This window comes from Balaenoptera ricei, chromosome X (assembly GCF_028023285.1).
Source record: "Balaenoptera ricei isolate mBalRic1 chromosome X, mBalRic1.hap2, whole genome shotgun sequence".
NCBI classification, from domain to species: Eukaryota; Metazoa; Chordata; class Mammalia; order Artiodactyla; family Balaenopteridae; genus Balaenoptera; species Balaenoptera ricei.
In genome coordinates, this window is record NC_082660.1 from 88,212,100 (window position 1) to 88,235,281 (window position 23,182).

The window sequence follows — 23,182 nt, forward strand, 5'->3', positions numbered from 1 at the left end:
AAACAAAGTAGGATTTAAATTTCACTTTGGAATAACATCAGAAATAATTTCTTCTCCCTCACTGCCCCCCTTTTCTTCTCTTAGCCCTCCTGCCTACAAGTGTCCTCTACCCCAGACCCACACACTTAGCTACCACTCAAATTAACCACGTGGCGAGGGTCCTTTTCATCAGTGAGGCCTGTTGAGAAGAGGGTCCTCAGCTCACTATGGGTCATCCACAGCTTCGCAGAGAGTTTCTGGCAATGGACACCTTGCTCTAGCAAATCTTAAAAGTATTTTTGACAGCCAGAATTGTCAAAGATAAGAGTAGGGTGAAATGTTTTATATACGTTTCCGTTAGGAATTTCCATGAACATCTCTGAGTACTCCGCTCATAGGAGAAGTTTAGAAACACAACGGCATTCTAAAAGGGGCGATGAGACTCTGGCTAATGTCTCTCAAATGTAAAATGTGGCCTTTCAGATGATGTGGTCACCTTTGCCTTCTGCAATGTCAGCATTTGAAAATGGGTAAAGGATACGGATTAGATAGGAACTGAATGCAGGTGTGTTTTGCAAATAGTGTCGTTTAAGATAATCACAGATGATGGTTGAATGCTTAAGGTATTAATACAATCAGTATTTAACCTTGTGTAACTCCGCTTCATCAAATCACGCCCTGCACGTTGATTGCATTAAGCCGGGTCAGTGGTTTCTTGCTTAGGAATATCTTATAAGAATCTGAACAGGAAGGCAGCAGTAGCTGATCAGCTACTGTTTATTTGCATACTGAGCATGTCATCAATAATACAAAAGACAAGGTCTTTAAGTGGAAAGAACGGTGGGATTGGCATGAATTTTGCTTAATGGTGCGTAATAAGCAAAGTAGTCTGTGGTGCCAGAAACTGACAGGATCCATTATGTTAAAACAGATATATGTCTTTAATTTAGGGGTATTATGTAAATCTGACAGGAGTTTTTTCCCTTTATTTTCCTGTAGTTTAACTTTAATTGCTCCAAGATTAATTCCAATTTCTCCCTTCCTCCAGAGGGTGATGAGACGGGCGTGATGGATAATCTTCTAGAAGCCCTGCAATCAGGTGCAGCATTCCGAGACCGCAGAAAGAGGATTCCAAGGAATCCAGGTAAGAGCCATTCCAGCTAACATGGTATTATAGAATGTAAGTGCTCAGAGCCAAGTACCAAAAAAAAACCCAAAAGACAAAAACAACCTTTCTCATGAAAAAAATGTTTTTAAACAGTTGATCTCAGTTCATGTGTGAAATCTCAGCAGGCTTCTATATCTACGTGATCACAAGTTTCAACTTGGTAAAAGCATCTTCAAATAACTGTAGGCTTTGCAAAAAAAATTTAGAAGCAAGGATTCCTGCTGTGTTTCATATTAAATATTTTTAATTGTGATTTTATGAACATGTGGTTTGAGTAGAAGATGGTTTAAAACCATAAATGTAATTAAATCATTCCAAGTAATTAGCCCTAATGATGTCACGTTAGCTATTTACAGGTAAGGAAACTGAGGTAATGCTCCTTTCCAGAGGCCATTTTGGCTTTGCAGTCCATTCTCCATTCTCCATGTTACTAAAGAGAGGACAGGCACAGATGATCCAAGATCCCCAAAAGTCCCAAAATGTTGGAACCCCCTTTTTGTGTTTGTTTGATTAGTAACAAAGCCACACTATGAAAATTGATCTCGGAGGAAGAAAAAACATAAAAGAAGCAGAACAACCTCCCTCACTCAAGTGGACCCAGAAAGTTGTCTGTCTTTCCTCTTCATACCCTATGACTGAAGTAAATAATAGCTCCTCTCAGAATAATCCAAGTAGGCTGAGCTATCCATCTCCTCTAAGGAAATTTTTATATTTTTAGTTCCTATCTTTCTTGAAGTAGAGGGAGAAACTAGGTGTGTTGACTGTAAAAGCTCTCTTCATGGGCTGTAGAGCTATACGGAGACATAAATGAAAAACGGAAAATTAATAGTAAACATGGAAACTCTGCTTAATTTAGATTAGTAAGATTTGCCATGAATAGCCTACAATTCAAAAATATTCTGTGTTTAGAATAGAAACGATCACATTTTATTAAAATGGAAATTGGTACCTCTCAAAACCATTGTACTCCAAGAAACCAGTGAAAGAAATGGAGCCCAGAGCAGAATGGTCCAGAAAAGCTTTTGGCAATGGTGAAATTCATGGTGGAAGACAATATAAGTTATATTTCATCTTTTTCACATTTGAGTGAATCCCGATGGGTACATTAGCCTGAAGGTTAGATTTGGTTGAGAGGACAAGAGTGTTTTGGTTGGAGTGTAAGACCGCTTTATGTGGCTGAAGACATTGCAGATGGCCTACAGAAAGAGTGGAAGACTGCAGGAAAGAAACTTAACATCTATATTTATATGTCCATATTTTTTACGGTAATGCTGCATGGCAGAAAGTTAGGGGCACTACTAATCTGTCCTCAATCTTTACCTGTAAAATGAGAATATTCTATCATGCTACCAGAGGCCCCTGCCACCTTTTAAGAAAAATAGAAACCTTCCCTGCTCTTTCTTGAACAATCAGAGCATTAATAGACAGTGGAAGCAAACTGAAATAATTTTTCTATCAATTCTGTTCTCTGTTAAGCAGCTGATAAGTAAAAGCATGTTATTCTATGCCGTAAAAGAACTGCCATCATCTTTCTAGGCTATTTATTTTTAAAATACATTTGCTAAGGCCCCTGTCTGACTAGTCTCACACCTCATACTGACTCTAGAAAGACTGTACTGAGAGAAAGAGATCATTCCATGGGGTTTCTGTGAGTTTGGTACTCAAGGGAATATAGTGTTGTCAACTGTGAAACACCGAGAATATATTCACAAACTGCATAATTTTTTAGTACTGATTCCAAGTAATCTAAATTGGGACCTCTTTTGCTTTGTAGTTGGAGGGCCTCCATGAACACGTAGGGTCAAAAATATCAGCCCAGTTAGCCCTGGCAGTCATTCCAAGTGGCAGCAGCCAATGCAAATGTCTAGCGGTAAGAAGAAACTAGAAGGCAGACAGTGGCAGTGATTGGTAAAGCATCTTGGACATCAGTAGAAGTGCTTGAAGGGACGGGGAGGGGAAGGCAGGCACAGAGTTAGCAAGTCTGCCAAAAACTCTCCCGTCTGCTTCCCTCTTTCTAAAAGAGACTGAACTGGGGGGGCTTTTCCAGATTTCCTCGCTGTTTCTGCCTCTCTTAGCTAAGATCATCTTTTCCTGCTGGCCTCCTTTTGTTTTCACTTTCCTAGGCACCTTATTCGGTTCTTTTCCAAGATCCCATTGACTTTCTACTGCTACACTTTCCCTGTTTAACCCCAGCATCCTTGCTCCTGTCCAGAAACCTCTACTTCACCATGATGAGATAAAACAGAAAAATCAAATTATAAAGAAGGCTGTTTTCTCCAAGTAAAGTCATATCAGAGGAAATAGCCAAAAAATCTGAAATCAGAATCAACCACAGACAGCAAAGAGGTACTGCTCCACTTGCCAACCCCATTATCATTGCTTACAGATGGACACCCCGGCATGTAAAATACAGAGCCCTACAATTGTGCTTCTAATTGCAGTGTTTTCAGTTGCATATTTAAACAAAATCAGGTGAGAGTCTGTATTCTTCATTAGAAAATCAAAATGTTAATAAATGGTATGATTAGTTGCCGACATTGCAAATCTTCCACAGTGAGCCGATGTTCCCCTCCCCAAGAAGAACTCATATTAGTTAACTCAGAAGGAGCTCCGAAATATTGCCTCCAGCCCATTCAGCTGAGTGTGTTGTTTCAGTTAAGGGCACCAAAACCATTTTAAGGGAGACGATCGTATCAGCCGTGATATTGAAAATATTAATAACTGGTATAGCGTGGGCCCCAGCCAATCAGAACGTGCACAGGCAATAAGTAGCCACTATGGCTGCTACTGGCTGAATTACCCAGATTACGGCTGTGCTGGTGTCAAACTCGGAGCTTAGGAAATGAGCCCCTAAACATTTATTCATGCATTGGACCTCTGTTCTGTGAAAGGTACTATGCTGGACATGATGGCAGATGCAGAAATAATTCAGATAAGATTTCCTTCGTTATAAGACCCTTGTGTCTTATAGGAAAGATAAAAAAAGACAGAAAGACTACAGGATAAGGCAGATGATAAGGGGCATTATACACCAGGTGTTAATAACATACTGTGTGAGTTCTGAGGAGGGAAATATTGTACCATATTGATATATCAGGAAAAAAATCATGGAGAAAAAGGCTTTGAAGGATGAGTATGGATTTCAGCAGTAGGAGTTGGAGGTGGGGATAGTGGGCATTTGAGTCAAATGAAACATCATTAAAAGAGTTTAGAAAGTGCAAAGCATTTTGGGAGAATGGCAAATGGTACAGCTAGTAAGAAAATAGGTTATATAAAGTGTAAAAGTATAGAGATAATTCTGGAAAAGTGGGTTGTTAGCCTATCATACAGTGCTGGAATAAGAGACTAAGGTGTTCGCATATCATTCTTTAGGCAATGGAGGTATATTGTTTTTAGCAGCGGAAGAATATGATCAAAGCTCTATATTAGGACATTTAATCTATAGGAATGTAGGTGATGAATTAGTCATATTCTTAGTCATATGAATAATTCTTAGTCAAAAGGAGATAATTTAGGGGAAGAGGAGTAGCCAGGAGTCAAGGATAATCCTAGGGTTTTGACTTAGATTAGCTGGGAGGACAGTTGGGTTACGAGAGAAAACTATTAAGATCAGGAAAAAGGAATAGTGATAGAAGACAAATTCAGTTTTGGGCAAGTGAAACTGAAAGTGGTGGCAGAGCATTGAGGTCAAGATGTCCAGAAGTTTCTTGGAAATATGAGTGTAGATTTCATCACAAGAGGTTGAGTTTGTGAGACTTCTGGTTATACTTTGGAAATGGAAGAGATTATTAGAGAGATTATTAAGCAAAAAGAGATCCAAAACCAGAACCTTGAAAATGCTTCCCCTTTGGGGCTAAAGGTAGAACTAGCAGAGAAGATAGACCAGGAGCAGTTGGGTATGTAGGAGGCCAATCAAGACATTATTATTCTAGAAGCAAAGGAAGGCAGAAAAGGTGGGCATTTTCAATAATGGAATATGCTACAGTGGAATCAAAAAGGATAAAGACCAATGATTTGCCATTTGGGAGCTTTCTAATGACATTTTAAGAGCATCTTTTCAATATTGGAATGGAATTGGGAGCCAGAATGCAGGGACTCAGCAGTGAGTAGATGGTGAGGCTGTAGGGGTAGAAAGTATTCATTCAACAATGAAACAATTCTATTGGATGCCCCCTGGGCATCACGTGCTGGATTAGGTACTGAGGATGCAACACCAAACAGGACTCTTGCCTCTAGGAGCTCACATACCATTTGGGAAAACATGAATATAATCCATGTGATACAAGTGTAGTGCAAGAAAGTAACATAACATTTCAAATCAACTATACTTCAATTAAAAAAAAATTTTTTAATTAAAAAATGCAATGCAATCTTATATGTGCCATAATGAGGTAGGAATCGTGTGCTTGTGCAGCACAGGACATAGAGTAACTCCCCACATCCCCTCCCCTCTCATCTTTATATTCCCTAGAATATGGACTACACTTTCTAGAAGTTTGGTTTGCGAAAGGAGCATCTCAGTTTTCCTTAATTATCTAGGATGGATTTATCATCTATAAATTTGGCCAAATCTTTCTGGACCCTCTTTGTTACAGCCTTTGTTGGCCCTTAAGGTAATAAGTCCCATATGTTTACAATCTACTTTGTAAAGAATTGCCCATCAGTATTCCCGACTTTCTCATTATAAGATCAAAGGTAAGCTTTGGAGGAAAAAGAAGCACATGACGAAAACCTTGCAGGAGTAAAAACCACACTTAAAATGTTAATACACAATGCCACATCTGTTTTCTTTCTGAATAGCTATAGATACTTACAACATGCTTCTTTTTTATTTATTTATTTATTTATTTATTTATTTATTTATTTATGGCTCTGTTGGGTCTTCGTTTCTGTGCGAGGGCTTTCTCTAGTTGCGGCAAGTGGGGGCCACTCTTCATCGCGGTGTGCGGGCCTCTCACTATCGCAGCCTCTCTTGTTGCGGAGCACAGGCTCCAGACGCGCAGGCTCAGTAATTGTGGCTCACGGGCCCAGTCGCTCCGCGGCATGTGGGATCTTCCCAGACCAGGGCTCGAACCCGTGTCCCCTGCATTGGCAGGCAGACTCTCAACCACTGCGCCACCAGGGAAGCCCAACATCCTTCTTCTCTTTGAACCAACTCCACCTCTTCCTTCTTTGCCCACTGTAAGTATAAACAGGCTGCTTGGCAATAGATAGATATCTAACTTAGCTATTTTGGCTCTGACTAGATTTTGATATATAGTTCTAGACATTAAAAACACACACACAAGAAAAGCATTATGAAGAAATGAAAGCAGGAAACAAAATAAATGTACTTTGGTTTTAGAACCACTCAGGGCAACCAAGAAAACTAAATTTGAAAAAAAACAGAAGAAACTCTGGAGACACATCATGATCCTACTTTTATGGATCAGCGAGATAGAAGTCTGAATGAGAAGGTATAATTTACCATTTGAGAACAGAGAGGAGACAAGAAACGATGATATTCAACAGAGGAAAAAAACCAAACTCTAATTATTAGGAAAAGTATTTCCGTAGCAAAACAAAACCCACATTTTCTTGGGCCTCTCTACCTCACAGTAACCACTGTTCCTTCGCTTTCACCTATAATACCATGCATTTCCCTGCCTGCTGTTTGCCGTAGCAACCGGCACTCTCCTGCCTTCACGATGCCAGAGCCTGGGAGCGGTCAGTGGCAAAGTGGGAAGAAATGCCTCTCTCTGCCTTTAGTGTGACACTCCACCAATGTACCAAGATAATATACTACTTAAGCATGAAGGTCTTACAGACATTTTTAGAAAAACAGCTTTCAGGTTTAAGTTACAGCCCTCTTGATCTCTGTAGGATTTGGCCCCATACAGCAAGGCCCAAAGACAAGCCCATGTAGTACTCAGTATCCTCCTCCTTTTTTGATGACCAGGGTCTGTTGGGGTTTTGTGTTTTTCTTTTATTATTTTTACTAGGTCAAGCTGGTCATTCATTCTAAGCTGTTTACTTCTTTCTCCCTGTGGAAGAGTTCTTTCCCTTGAGCCTCCTCAGTCTCTGTTTCTAAGTGTTAGAATCTTAGATTAGCCAACTAAACCCCATTTTGTCTATAGTACAGTTATTAGATTGGAATGTGCAGTTCAAATTTAGTAAAAAATGACATTATGCAAACAAATAAACAAATAAAAACACAGCATTCATCCAACTATTTATTGATCAAATAGTAGGGGCCAGGCAACAGTGCTAGGACCCTGGAGGGCAAAGATGGATAAAGCATGGGTCTTGCCCTCAAGAACTCAGCGGCTCATGGGAAAGACAGAATTACACATAATGTAAATGCTATGATATAAGTATGTACAAAGTGCTAAAAGAGGAATAAACTGCCTGGAGAAATCAAGAAAGTTTTCATGATGAAAATGGCATTTGAACTGTTTTGAAGGATGAATAGTAGTTTGTCTGGAGAACAGGGGGAATGGTGGCAAATACATGCAATGGAGACATGGAAGGGAACAGTGGTAATGATGAAAAGTTTGTTGCAACAAAAAGCCAGCACACACACACACACACACACACACACACACACACACACATGAAAGCAAGCGGGGTTGAGACTGGAGATAACCAATAATTTGGGGAACATCTGCATGTATATGATTATAGAAACCTTGGGATCACCCAGGAATAGTATGTCCAATGAGAGGTAAAGGCCAAGACTAGTGCCTTTGGGAATTACAGTATTTAGGAGGAAAATAGAGGAATCAACAAAGGGCACTGAGAAAAAAAAAGTCAGAAAGGGAAGAAGAGAAACAGCAAAAAGTGATGCCTGGAAGACCGAGGTTAGAGAGAATTTCAGAATGGAGAAAGTCAGCAAGGTCACATCCTGCAGAAAGTTAAGTAAGTAGAATGATGACTGAAAATAGACCAGTGGGTTTGTCAACTAGCAGGTAACAGCTGTCCTATTCCCGAGCAGTTTCAGTAGAAAGGTGAGGGCCAAGAGGGAGGATTTAATGGATTAAAGAATGAAGAATATCTTTTGTTCCTTAAGTGCTGGCACTTGAAGGAAAGAAAGGGAGTTAGAGAATGAAAATAAATTGTATCTCTTCTAGAGATTCTGACAGGAAACTCTAGATGCTTTCAAGGGTCTTGAATGGTGTTGCCAATCATAAATTATGCCTGGTTTTACTTCCAAATATAGGACACTTTTCCCTCTTAATTCAACTGTATTTATTGAGCATATACTATGCGATGTACTTAAAATACTTTAGCATGCTTGGAGTTTTACAGTTAACAAAGCACTTTCTTATCTGTTGTGTGTATGTGATTCATAGCCATCTAATAATGCAGAGTTCTGTTTGCATAAGTTAAAATGAAGGACATTTGTGGCTCATACAGAGAGTTTAGCTGGTGGGGGTGGAGGTGGGGAAGGAGACAAAAAGGATCAAATAATCCTCAGGCCAGCCACTCAGTGCTCTCAGGAACATTAGCTCGGTTACCTCTTAGCAATAACTAGAGGGTGAATTCTAGGATCTTGGTGAAATCGATCAACATTTAGGTGACAGTTAAAAATACGAGAGCAGGTAAAATAATCTGGGGAAAATGAGTAGAGCAGCGGGCAAAGGGAAAACCCTGGAGAAAACAAACATTTGTGACACTGGTTCTCAGCCCTGGCTACACACTGGAATCACTTTGAGGTACTTCTAAAAAATACCCATGTTCAGTTCCTCTCTGAAGCAATCAAATCCAAATCTGTGGAGTCAGAGTCTGAGCAATAGTATATTTTAAAAGTAATTCAGATATACACTACTATATATTAAATAGATAAACAACAAACACCTACTGTATAGCACAGGGCACCGTATTCAATATCTCATAATAGCCTATAATGGAAAATAATCTGAAAAAGAAGAAATATGTGTGTAACTGAATCACTTTGCTGTACATCTCAAACCAACACAACATTGTAATCAACTGTACTTCAATTAAAAAAAAAAGTTACTTGGGCGATTTTAATGTGTCACAAAAGTTGACAACCACCAATTTATGGGACTAGCTTGGAAACCGAAGCACCTAAAAGATAGCATGAAGGGGTTTGTTCTGGAGGAGTGGGGAGAAAAAAGCTAGTGTGGTATCACTGAGGCCAAAGGAATAAAGCTTTTCAAAGAGTAAGTGCTGAATAGCATCAGATGTAGCCAGGAGGACCAATAAAGTAAGGATTGGAAAGGATCCAGTGGATTTAACTGTTAGGAATTCATTGGTGACCTTACAAAAACAGTTTTAGGAGCGTGTGTTTGGACGGGGGTGAGAGTGAGGCAGATGCCTTGAGTTCTAAAATGCTATTCGTTTTTAAGGCCACTTAATTTAGTGTCTTTTTTTTTCATCGCTTCATGTAAATCTTATGATGAAGTGTGTACCTGTATTAGTTACTTAATTTTTGTTTGTTTTTTTCTTTTTCTTTACGGAAATTAAATTTTACTTTCAGGACAGACACATACATGTATTGATTAATAAGACCTAGGTTTGCATTAGGGAGGCTAGAAACAGAAGATTGCTATGTAGTCTATCCTTGATTATTCTTTGACAACTAGAGAACAAATTGAACGCAGACCATTTATGCCCTATTTATATGCAAAATTGTTCTAAGCAAGCACTGATGATGTTCTCTATAGAAATTTCAATCACTTTGCTTGTCTGTTCTCCTACACAATATAATCAGCTCTGCTGCAGATTTCTTCATTGGTGATCTCTGCAAGCTAGTAGGAGATAAGGTCAATTTCAGTTGATTTTTATGAGAATATGAATTTAACAGGCTTCCTTTAGATATTGGGATATGGGATAAGTTAGGACAAGCAATTATTATGCAACAGTAAATTTCTCTTGGTAGTTTTAATTCCATGTCAAAAATTCACAGACATGCTAATGTTGGTAGCTAAGCTCCCATAACCACCTGCTTATTTACAAACCTTCAGTTCTGGAATAAATCGTTGGGACCCTATATGTCAGGTCCGTGATACCACTGTAACATGAGCAGACACTGTGCATCTATAACTATATTAAATGACAAGGTATTTTTCAGACTGTCATAAGTATCTTAAATTTTCTAGAAAACTAATTGCTTTCAAAACTAAAGGGAAATAATTGTTCTAATTGGTGGTTGTAATGATAGGCTTATTTCTCTCATATGGACTCGGTAGTATATTATTGAAAATTTTCCTAAACGGGGATAAGAAATGATAAACTCTGCTTCCTATCCAGCTGAATTCCATCTGCTGCCCCAATGGCCAAAGGCAGCTAGATTCACCTGCAAATGAATGTACTCCCTACCCATCTCCCAGTTTTAATGAAACCTTTGGAAATACCCCTCCTGTGTATTATGATTTGAACCTTACTCCTGGTAGTTTCTTTCCTTGTGTCCATTAAAATGAGAGGAGCCGAAGGAGAAGGAAGGAAGAGGGCAGTGCGTACCTAAGGCTCTATAATACCCTTCTGAGATTCAAGTTCTTCCATCATTCATTGGTATTTTTTGCATTTGCAAAAGGATGAGCCCAGATACTTTGAAACTAATATTGTGCTTCATCTATTCCAGGAAACCTTTTAAGGTTATGCTCAATGTCAACTCTCTTAAAGATATTGATGATACAAAGTGTTAAAATACGGCAAGGTTTATAACTATATTTCACTATTAAAAGATTGTGATATATTTTTAGTACCTAGCACATAACTCAGTATAGTGTATACTCTTGATAACTGCTTGTTGAACACTTCACAATTATCCAAAAAAAAAAAAAAATTGAATCTACATGAAAGCCTTTTCAATATATTGTACCTAAAGCTATCTCTCAAGTTTGAAATTTGGAGGATGAAGGAAATAGAAATTCCATTCTACATCATTGTAAATGGAATTCCATTAAATCTGAGTTTATTTTATGGGCAAGCTCGAATGTCCTATGTATGTTACCTTCACATGACCTTTTCTACTCAGTAATGTTTAGGCTTGACAAGTGAAGAAAAATGCTGAGTTTTTATAAAAAGCGAAATATAACTATATGCCATTACTCTTATTCTTACATCCATTGTACTTGCATTTGACTGCTGCCTCTTTGTCATTCTCAACTCAAATCATGGTTTGTTCTATTCCTATGACTTAGAGGGCAAAATTCCTAAGTACTACTAGAGAAAATACAGGAAAAGTAGATTGACAACAGCCTTTTAAGTTTTACATATCTTCTCATCTGTCTTTGCAATTATGTCCTATAAGACAGGGGAGGTGGACGGGGGTTAGTGAATCTCTTTAGAATAACATTAAATAGTAATTGTTTTTCCAGTTTTCTCACAGATTTACTCAGGAGGACCAATCTTTCTGAAATTTAGGGGGTTTTATCTAGTGCGTAGGGGTATTCTAGGGATTTGAACTGTTTGTTTCAGAGACTTTCTAGAATCCAGGATGATATTTTCCCTTTCCACTTGGGAAGGTTTTAGCTTGAGATTTCTGGGGTTACTGGTCTGTTCTATTGTTTGTCTTGCATAGATGTAGTATACAGCAAGCAGTACAGTACTCTCTGGACAATGAACAGGGATTTTTTTTTTTTTTCATGTCATATACATTATTCACCACTCTGCAGTGGTTTCAGAAAGCCAGTGCATATCCTGGACACAAAGAAACAAAAAAACACAAAAACAAGGATATGATTTTCATATTGTTGTTTGGAAAGTTAATACTGTTGTGCATGGATTTCATTTTTTCTTGCACAGTTAGAATTCCTGTTAGACTTTTAGCAGCCTTATAGCTATTAATCAAAAGTGTACATGTTTATTGTGTTTCCTAATAAACTGATAGATTATCTTCAAATATTTGGAGTTAACCTGTGAAGGGAAATTTATACCAGGAGGGATAAGCAGTATGGCTTTGTGTGGATAGTCCAGTGTTTATTTTAGTTATGTTTGTGACTTCATCTCAGTCATCTATATCAGTACTATTTTATGTGACAGAGATCATGAGAGATGACTGTGCTTTGTGCATAATATGTGTAGATTTTATTTTATTATCATATCAACAGATAATTGGAATCAAACATAAACATTTTTGAATTGAAAAGAAAAAGGACTCTTTAAAAAACTTTTCTAGTACATAGATTTCATTTTAAGGTCCAAATTGAACTCTCATGCACATGTAGAGAACATTAAAACCAGTTCAGTTAATAGTCCTAAAAACCCACAACATGAAGGCACCAAGTGCCTTCCTTAGTGACTGGGGTAATGGTCCAAGATAGAAAATAAATTTAGAAATGAAGTTCCAACATAATGAACTTCTAGGAAATTATTAGAGGATATTTTAAATGTTGAATTCAGGGTGGAAGCAGATTGGGAAGGGCAAATGGGAAGAAAAGTATCACATCTAGCAATTTAAATATTTTTTTTCAGTTGCCATAAATAGTATTGATCAGTTTGCATGGCTCATTTAGAACTGAAACTTCCTGGCAGAGGAAGATGCAAAGCACTGAAAAAGGATTATGGTCAAGTTGAATGGTGTCCACACAGATTCTTTGCATTATAAATTATCCTTATGCTTCCAGTTTCTTAACTTTTTTCCCACTTACCATGCTTTGCGGTCCTGGGGCCTTTTGTACACCACTTTCCTCACTTCCCTTCTGCTGCTTCAGAAGAATCCTGTTTTATCAATTTATCTCCCTCACAACACTGTTTCCCACCTCCATTGTCCCAATCTGATTTTCCACATGCTAGCCGTGGAAAAGAAAAACTAGGGGGCGGAAATGGGGGAATATAATTATATCAGCATGGTTTGAAGTCTATTTTATTTCTCTTAAATCTCAGCATTGTCTCTTTTATGAAAACAAAGACCACTGGCAGTACTTACTGTTCCAAATAAACACTCTCTTACTTTATGCCAAATTGTTCCTGATCTTGGTGGCAGGGAGGGGGGCAACGAAGGACATTTCAAAGGGACAGGGAAACGTTCCTGGATGGACTCTTGGCTCCCAACCTTTTTGGAATTATGATGTCATTGCTGCTGAAATTTATAAGTACTCCTGATAGTGAGGAACGCATCAAGTAGACGATAAACCTTAATAAATTACATAATACATAAATTATTTCACCAATTAGTATAGAAAATTGTAAAATGACTACATGATTTTTTGCTCTCAAAAAGTATACACTCTTAAAAAGAAAACCGAAAATACCTTTTCACAAAAATTCCTCAAATCACAATGCACTGTTATTTACAGCTTGACAGGTATGGATGTCTTCAATGAAAAGGAAGATGGTCGGGATTTCAATGAGTAGTTTAGCAGGTTTAGTATTTTTTTATTTTTGTCTCTCTACATTCATTCAAATAAAATATTAGATTTTACTGGAACAGGTCATAATTAAGTTCTACTCTAAGGAGATTTCTTTATTATTAAGGCACATAAAACAAAACTTTCTTAAAAAAGCACTTTTCTTATAAGCTAATATGTTAAATATTTTCTCTAATATCTTGAAAACGTACGCCTCCATTCATTTACTTTTTTCCTTAACTTGAAGACTAACTCCAGTAAAAGAAAGACTGTACAGTGTGTGTGCTTATCTGTTTACCTAAACCCAAGTGTGGCCCTTGGAAAGTAGCACCTCTTATCAATCGTGATTGTTTTCATCAAATCATGCAAAAACATTTTTGTTATGCATTATGCATAATTTATCCAACTACTACTTAACTTCTATTCTTGACCATCAAATAGGTTTTGTTACCCTCGTTGATTTGGCTATAGAAGTTAAATGTGGCAATTTTTTTTTTAATGGAAAAGAAGCTCCATTTTGAAGTATGCCTTCTTTTGGCTTTTCTGAGCTCTATAACATGTGGTACATGTCCTGGCATAATTGAAGGTAAAAAGGGTAGTGATTGGGTAGAATTCATCACAGAATTTCACTTCCTAACTGTGTATCCAAAGCTGCTTTTGTACCAATTAGCTATGACCTTTTATTCTAGCCTTAAGGTATGAGATTATTAGAGGCAACCATTTCTGAAATATTTTCTTTCTAGTAGTAGTTTAAGCAAATTTCCTTGCAGTGCTGACTCTTTTTCAGGGCGGTACCCGCCCCCCCGTGTGCTGCTTCTTTCCACTAAGCTGCTAAATCTTTCGCAGAGGAATTAAACGTAATGTTTCTGGAAACGTGAAGAGCTTGTGCCCTTTTCTGAGTGTCCTACTTCAGAAATATTGCAGCTGCAGTGGCATTACGTGCCTTCGTTTCTTTCTGTTTCTCTCTGCAGGGAAATTCCTGCTTTGAAGTAGACCCACGCTCTTTTATTCCTGGAATTTTCCTGTTCTAAATGATGTGAAAGCTTCAGTCGCGTTTTTAAAGCACATTGTTTCTTTGTCAACTTATTTCACATCAGTTGACCATGCAGCTTGTAGGAATTATGGGGACTGGGTAAGAGGGTCTAAATGAATACTTACAAATCCATCTTTTCTATTAGAGAAATAACCCAAAGCAAGAGCTCTCTGAACACAGTCATAATAACGTGATTTTTAGAGATGACGCACAGTGCATTACCTATGTATGTGATACGGGGAACATCTCCACAGCCCATAAAACGTCAGAAATGCAGCTAAAATGAAAACAAACCCCTGGTACATTTTCACGGTGCTTCAGTCATAGGACAACATTGCTGCCAAGTGAAAAGGTCCCATTTGACTTGCATTTGGGGCAGAGAATGAGAGAACTTTGCTAAGGTTGCCTTGTTTATTCCCCTTCCTCCAAAGCATTTCTTTTATGTGATTCCGCCACTTTCCCACCCACTTGTCATTTTGTTTTCAATGTGAATATCATACTGTTTATGACATGGTCACTGCTTTTGAAGTTCACTTTCTAGAGCTTTAAGTTTTATTGAGAAGAAGATAATTTTCTTAAAAAAATTAGAAAAATAGGTTATCAAACAAATTAGTTAAATCCCTTTCAAATAATAGAAGGAAGCAAACTTGACATTCAACTTTGACATCTAATTTGAATCTTTTGTGCATGCTGTTCTGAAAGCTCCTACCACTTGTTAAATTTGAGTGGGAGAGAACAAAACAGAGATAGTAGAATACTACTTCTTTTTCACTACCTTTAAATTAATTGTAGATTACATGGAACCATATCTTCATTATTAAAGTGAGAAATTCAATAAGTACTCTAAAGTGTTCTACTCTTCTAACTCCTTTGATAATGTCAAGATTCTGCATCAGAAGAGCAAGGGAATTAATATTTTGTTATGGTTAAAATGTTTTTTTCTTTCTTAACTAACAAACTTAAAAATTCTTTTTTCTCACATTTATGATTCTTCTTAGGCTAATTGAAACAGAATTCACATGAGTAATTTATATTACTGACTGCCTGCCGCTTAAACATTCATGGAAGGAAAAATCAAGTTGTGGAATAAAAAGAAATAAGCTTGCTTTGAAAAGATGATATTAACAATTTTGGTAGTTTATATTTTCTTAAATAAGGTAGTCTTGAAACATGTAAATATGTGAAGCTGGAAATGAATCTTCCTTATTCTAGCACTGGTTATGATTCATGGTTAGCACTGGTACAAGCTGGTAATTTACAAACCTCATAGATTTTTACTACTCTTTGTACCCCTATGTGTCAACTGTACAAATGATAAAATAATAATCAAAGGACTGATGGTCAGTATAATAGCTATTGTGCTCTAGATATCTTTTATGCTTTGACATTAAATGTCTCTCTTGCCTTGGTATCTACTTTTCAAAAATCTACTACCCATTCCTGATACTATTTAACTGGGGTTATTAGTCCTTTGACAGTACTGCATGCTATTGACAGTATCTTTTAATTTGCTTAATTTCCTGACATTTTATATGTAAATTTTTTACATTGGGATTTTTAAATGCCAGATTTGTGCTTAAAATAGAAAAGCCCTCCACTAATAAGATTTAGTCATATCACCTAAGTACTACAGAGTTGTCCCAGATGTAAAGAGGGGGAGATAAAGAAGGGATCACAGATAATAAATTTGCCCTGCCTTCTCCACAAAGTTATTACAGCAAGCCTTAAGTCTCAGCTTTTATTGATAAATATAAATATGGGTTATGTAAGGAAAGCCTATGCCTGTTTATAATAGCATTCAAATCTGGTTTTAGTCATTGCGTTGGGCCAAACCGCTCCATAAGCAGTCCCAAGGCAATCTGAAAACAGGTATTTGTTGCATAATCTGTTTTTATTGCGTATGTATTTTATTTTATGATTTTGTAATTAAAGTAATAAAACTAAATAATATTTCCTGGCTAACTAGCAGGTAAACAACTTGACACAATATAAATGTATTTTATCTTGTGAAACAACTGATGGTCATTCCAAAGCAAGATTGTTGGGGAGGGGTGGGAGAAGGTAGGATTTTCAATTGGTTACCAGGCTTTTAACAAAACAATTCCTATTATAATCCTAGAGAATTTCATCTGCCTAAATCCCCACTCAGATGACAAGCAAGGAGTGAGAGCTGTAGTCAGAGGAACAAAGGATAAGGGGACCAATATCTGAATGAGCCCCTCCTCCCCCCATGGTGCCCTTTAGAGGGACCCATTATGCCCTGGGTTAGAACCTCTCACCATTGCTTGTGAAAATACTCGGCATTGAATGGTGCTGTATGTCTTACATTCTACTTACTAAAATTGCTTATACAATTCAATTGGCTATGGTATTTATCATGTTCTGTCCTCAGCATTATGTAGCATGGTTAAGCCTACAAAGCAGCTGCTTTTTTTTTTTTTTTTTTTTTTTTTGGTGGATCAAGTGATTATTATGTATTGTGTGAACATCGGTTCAAGTTTCTTGAGTGCTGTGGCATCTAGATGAAGGGTAGTAAATAAACATTAGGCTTTAAAAAAAAAAAGACTTTTATGCTATTCTTCAAATTCTACATTGCCTGGAAATAAATAGTGGCTATAGGACCCTTTTATTTCAATAAAACTTAGATATATACATCCATTGGTGAGCACATATACATCTGCACCTTAATGTTAGTGGAATTTGCACATGGGTATCAAAAGGTAAAAATCCTCAAAGATATTATAAAATCATGTTATATAGTTCAGTTTTTACAATGGTTCAAAACTAAGGGGTGTCTGTGCGTACCATGAATTAAAATGTGTGCAATTTTTTAACCTATAAGACCCTTGAAAAAATAGCTTTAGAATGATAAGCAGCTTGGTTAGTTTCTTCTAAAGTATGTGGGTCTGGGGAGGATGGGTTTTATTTATAAAAGCCTCTTTGAAAATCATACTTGGTAAAACAAGCTATGTTGTATGTCTGCATGTACATATGTAACGCCTTTGGTGTCTAGTAAGAACTAGGTGCCATTCTATCATGTTTTCCACTCTCTCCTTGGGCTATTTCAAGTCTGAGACTTTCTCATTCTGCAGCCCCTGCCTCCCCACAGCTTCTGCCTTGATCCCTCAACCACATTGTCTCCTTTCTTCTCTTTCCATCTGGGAACTCTTATGTCCCGCAGTTTACTGAAGTGCTATAACTACAGCCTGTATCTCTTATTAACATATCTCTGTGCTATGCTTTTATGTGGTAGTATAGAATATTAATGCGATTAGCACCATTCATTAGGATGTACTGCCCATTCGAGTGACAGCCTTAAGTCACAGGATAAGCCTCCTTTAAAATGGTCTACTTTTTTTTTTTTTGAAGGAAGGGAAAATTTGTAACTAAAAAAAAAAGTTAAAACCTCTCAGAAAATCTACCATGGCTAATCCACTCAACACCCTCTCCCTCAAAAAAAGAGGAAGTTTCGACATTGAAACTTGGGGAATCTTCATAATGATAGCACATTGTCCATACTTTAATAAATTAATCCATAAGTTAATCACAAGTGAGGATACCTTGCTTATTTCCTACAGTGACTATGAAGATAAAGTGACGAGCAGATGTACAAAACAAACTTATGGTTACCAAAGGGGAAGGGGGGGGATAAACTAGGGGGTTGGGATTAACAGGTACACACTACTATATATAAAATAGATAACCAACAAGGACCTACTGTATAGCACAGAGAACTATACTCAATGTTTTATAATAACCTATAAGGGAAAAGAATCTGAAAAAGAATACATATATATATATTTATTTATTCAGTTATATATATATATAACTGAATCACTTTGCTGTATACCTGAAACTAACACAACATTGTAAATCAACTATACTTAAATTTTTAAAAATAGTTAAGCAAATAGAAATTAATAAAAAGATAAAGTGAGATGGTAGATGTGAAATTTTTTGAAACTTTTAAAGTATATTTATTTAAAGCTTGAACAAAGCTTTACAGTGTCCAAAAGTTACTATCATTACTATATTAAATCAATACCATTTATGTCAGTGGCTTCTCATTACTGTTAGGAAAATTCAAAATTTTTACAGTGGCTGGAAAGGCTCTGTATGATCTGACTTGTACCTACATTACCTGCCTCTTCTTGAACAGTTCAAGGCTGTGAGGACATATAGCACTCAGCTACAAAACTGTTATCATATTAAAAAGAGGAGCATTGTTTTGGGTGAAGAGATCTTCCAGTATTCATCCCTGAAACTGGAGCTTTTGGTAATATTTGAGTAGTAATTTGATGGTTAAGAAGATGTGATGCCAGATTATTATGATTGGTCATTATTATGAAAATAGGTAAAATGTTATTGGTTTCATTTATATCTTTAATTGATTAAGGTAACGAACAAATACAATGTAAGCCGGAATTTATGAGGTATTTAATTAATCGCAGTAAATATAGTATATTGAACTTCCAGTTACATTGCTTGTCAGACTTTCAATATAGGGTAAGTCTGATATTTTCTAAATGGAACAATTAGAACAAACCTTATTTTAAAGAATCCATCTCTCCATACTCCAGGTTCTAAATAATTATAATGATATCTAATGTTTCTACTATTATAACTTTACAAAGCAATGGAAATATTGCCTGTACCCTGGCCTTCATAGTTCAACCTTAGACTTATTCTTCTGTGGCTACATCTATAATATAGAAAGTGCTTTATTTTCCTGGCTAACCTATTCTAGTGCAGTAAAATTTTGGAAAGAAAAATTATTTTGGATCAAGGACAAGCAACTCCAGGAGTTAAAATAGTCATTTTTTCCCCTGATTATTTTTCAATCTAGAAAAAATTTTTTTAAATATTTTGCTTTGATACACTGAATATTCAAACATTTTAGTTATAACTGGACTGCAAAAGTAATATATCTTTCTAAAAAAAAAGAAGCCAATATAGTCAAATATGCATCTAAGAGATACAACTTGTTTATACATAATAATATCACCATAAAGATTTTCATATTGTTATTCTAAGTGTCCCTTCCTGGAGACAAATGTATATTTAAGTCTTATGATCAGAGGAGCCGTAGCCATCACAGCTCTGTCAGAAGCAGAAACGTACTATTGATATTAATATTTTAGCTTTCCACTTGCTTTCATGAAATCTATGAACAGAAGCTATCAGTGTCTAGAGGTTGGCTTCAAATGACAAATTCAGCATGCTGTAAAAAGTGATACTAGGATTTCCTGCTGCGGTCATCCAGAATTTGGCCATCCTGAGAAATGACTGTGGGTGCATTCTTATTCTCAAATATAATTCTTTTTTTTTTTAATTTTTAATTTTATTTTTGGCTGCATTGGGTCTTCGTTGCTGCGTGCGGCTTTCTCTATTTGCAGCAAGCAGGGGCTGCTCTTCGTTGAGGTACGCGGGCTTCTCATTGTGGTGGCTTCTCTTGTTGTGGAGCATGGGCTCTAGGTGCGCAGGCTCAGTAGTTGTGGTTTGCCGGCTCTAGAGTGCAGGTTCAGTAGTTGTGGCACGCGGGCTTAGTTGCTCCGCATCATGTGGGATCTTCCCGGACCAGGGATGGAACCCGTGTCCCCTGCATTGGCGGGCAGATTCTCAACCTCTGTGCCACCAGGGAAGTCCCCTCAAATATAATTCTTATTTAAAACTCTTATTCTCTAGAGGTTCTTGTGCTATTATATTTGATTGTGATGGTAAATAATGTGACTGTGAAAAGGAACCATACCACATGAAGAAGAACATCACTTATAGAATTACAAATTGGTCAGTGCCCCCTTGCTAGTATTCTAGAACCATCTGACTAAAATATGGTTTGGTTTCTTTTTCAAAAAGATAAAATGCAAAACACAATGGAAATGGACTTCTGAAGTATTCTGTCACCCATATAATAAATAATGGCCAAGCTTGTTTATGTTCTTGGCACATTATATGTCCTCAGTAAAGGTCTGTGGAATGAATAAGTTATCTAAATAAATGTATTATCTATTTTATCTGGAATTGGCCAGTGAACCAGCTCCAGCCTCTCTCAGCTGTGGTCCTGAAGCCCCTGGAGGTAAGGCTGCCAAACTCGGTCCAACTAGAAATTGTGAAACAGCCCTGTAACTGGGCTCCAACCCCTCATAGCTGCAGTTTGTGAGCGGTCCTGCCAGTCCAGGAACCCAGTTAGAGACACTCCCATCTGCACCTCTTGAGGTCCTGAAATCACCCTGTACCTGGCTCCAGCCCCTCCCTGCTGGGGTCAGGGAGCAGTCCAGCCGACCCAGGCACCTGGCAGAAGACATACCCATCCAAGCCTCCAGAGCCAGTTCTACAAACCTCAGTCCTGGCAGTGGGCCCTTAAGCTGCCCTGGGACTTGGTTTTAACACTTCTCAACCCTAGTCCATAGCCAGTCCTGCCTGCCTAGGGACCCACCCAGTGACCCAGCAGGAACCCTCTCAGGGACCTAGTGGGAGTCATACCCATCCATATACCTGGTGACAGACACACTGTCTGAGGACCCAAGTGTGGATTCTGAAGCAGACCCTTGTCCCAGCACCATCCTACTGAGCAAGGTCCTAGAGGCCATCCCATCCACCCAGGGATCACACAGGATCCACACCCACCTGCCAACTGCAGACGCAGCGATAGCCTTGTGATCCAGCTCCAACACGTCAGGACTGCAATTCCAGAGACAATCCACTTAGCCTGGAGAACCAACAGGAAAAGGTACTTACCTCCTGAAACCCGTCTGTAAAAACTAGAAGGAATGTTTGCTCCTTTAAATGTACAGACACCAATGCAAGGCTACATGGATCATGAAGAATCAGGCAAATATGACATCACCAGAGGAAACTAATTAAAGCTCCAGTAACTGACCTCAAAGAAATGGAGATCCATGTATTGCCTGACAAAAAATTCAGAATAATTATTTTAAAGAAACTTAATGAAATTCAAGAGAATACAGATAAACAAGTAAACAAATCAGTCACAAGCAACAAAGAAGGTCACTATATAGTGACAAAGGTGTCAATTCATCAAGAGAATATAACAATTATGAATATATATGCACCCAACGTTGGAGCACCTAAATATTTAAAGCAAATATTAACAACTAAAGGGAGAAGTAGACAGCAATGCAGTAATGTTAGGGAACTTCAATACCCACTTCCAACATTGGATAGATCATCTAGACAGAAAATCAATAAGGAAATAGTGGACTTGAATAACACTACAGACCAAATGGAGGACATTATGCTAAGTGAAATAAGTCAGGCAGAGAATGACAAATACTGTATGATCTCACTTGCACATGGAATATTAAAAAGGCGAACTCATAGAAAAAGAGTGTAGATTAGTGGTTGCCAGGGGCCGGGGAGTGTGGGAAATGAGATGTTGGTCAAAGAGTATAAACTTTCAGTTAGAAGATGAAATAAGTTCTGGGGATCTAATGTGCAGCATGGTGACTACAGTTAACAATACTGGATTGTATACTTGAGAGTTGCTAAAGGAGTAAATCCTAAATATCAACAACGTCAACAAAATGGTAACTACGTGAGGTGATGGATCATTTCACAATATATATGTATGTCAAATCATCGTGTTGTACACCTGAAGCATACGGTATGTTATAGGTTGATTATATCTCAGTAAAGCTGGGGGGGGGGGGAAAGAAGGCTTATGAGAAGAACATCTCCAAGCAATAGAGAAAAAAAAAAAAAAAAGCAATTAGAAGGGGGAATAAAGTTGATCCACTGCATTAGCTTAAAAAAAAATAAACGAAGTGAAATGAGAATTCTTTATTACTTACCAGGTACAAAGCATCATTTACCTGGATCAAATCAGAGCATAAAACCTGTAATTGCTGGTTTTTAGATAGATAGATAGATAGATAGATAGATAGATCGATAGATCGATCGATCTAGATATCCAAATCTAGATCAATCTACCTATTTTTCACATTCTTTAAAGAAATATTTTCAATATTTATTATAGCCAGATGTTTAGGGCAGCAAGATGGACCTTCCCCCAAGGGTACTTATTATCTAGTGTGGACAAGAGAGACACATGAAATTAACCATTAGTTTGAGCCATATGAATTGTCAATTTTTGATCTACAAAACAATGTTCATTTTACTTCCACCTAGTGTAATACAATATGATTTAATATTGAAGTGAATACATGGTGGTGTAGGAACACAGATGTGTAAGCAATTCATTCTTCTGAAGAGAGATGATGTAGATTGTTGCTGCTTATTCAGCAAGAATGAATTGGAGTGGGTCCTTTCTTGTCTGTGTACCAGAAAGATGGTAGATCAGACTCATGCATTCAATTTATGGTATTAATTGGCATTGCAGTACAGTAACACTTCACTTCTCTGAAATTCAGCTATTCCAGCAATCATGCCTACCTGGAAATGGCATCTGTCTCTTCAAAACATGGCCATAAGCCTGAAAGTAATCAAAAACAAAAAGATCTCTGAATAGGCAAAAGGAATGTGATCAAGTCCCTAAACAATAGCACATGGACTTTGATCTGAAGACAGCTTTCCCAGTCCCTCGCTCAAATCTATTTATTCTTCTGTTAGACACAGTTCTGTGAAATTGGGTTTTCTGGTTTTTCATCCCCCAGCAATTGGGAAACAGCGTAGTAGGATTGGGAGAGGGACGGTTATGTTAAGACCCACTGGCAGCAATAAGAAATG

At 37.5% G+C, this 23,182-nt stretch overlaps 1 protein-coding gene across 4 annotated transcripts in view; it reads left to right on the forward strand.

Moving 5' to 3' along the window:
• Window positions 1–23,182, forward strand: part of DIAPH2 (diaphanous related formin 2) — an 857,286-nt gene that overhangs the window by 699,724 nt on the left and 134,380 nt on the right. For all 4 annotated transcript variants that reach the window (XM_059909954.1, XM_059909955.1, XM_059909956.1 and 1 more), the window contains one exon: window positions 1,028–1,123. In XM_059909954.1, the coding sequence (XP_059765937.1) occupies window positions 1,028–1,123 (96 nt within the window). The remainder of the gene's footprint in view (window positions 1–1,027; window positions 1,124–23,182) is intronic.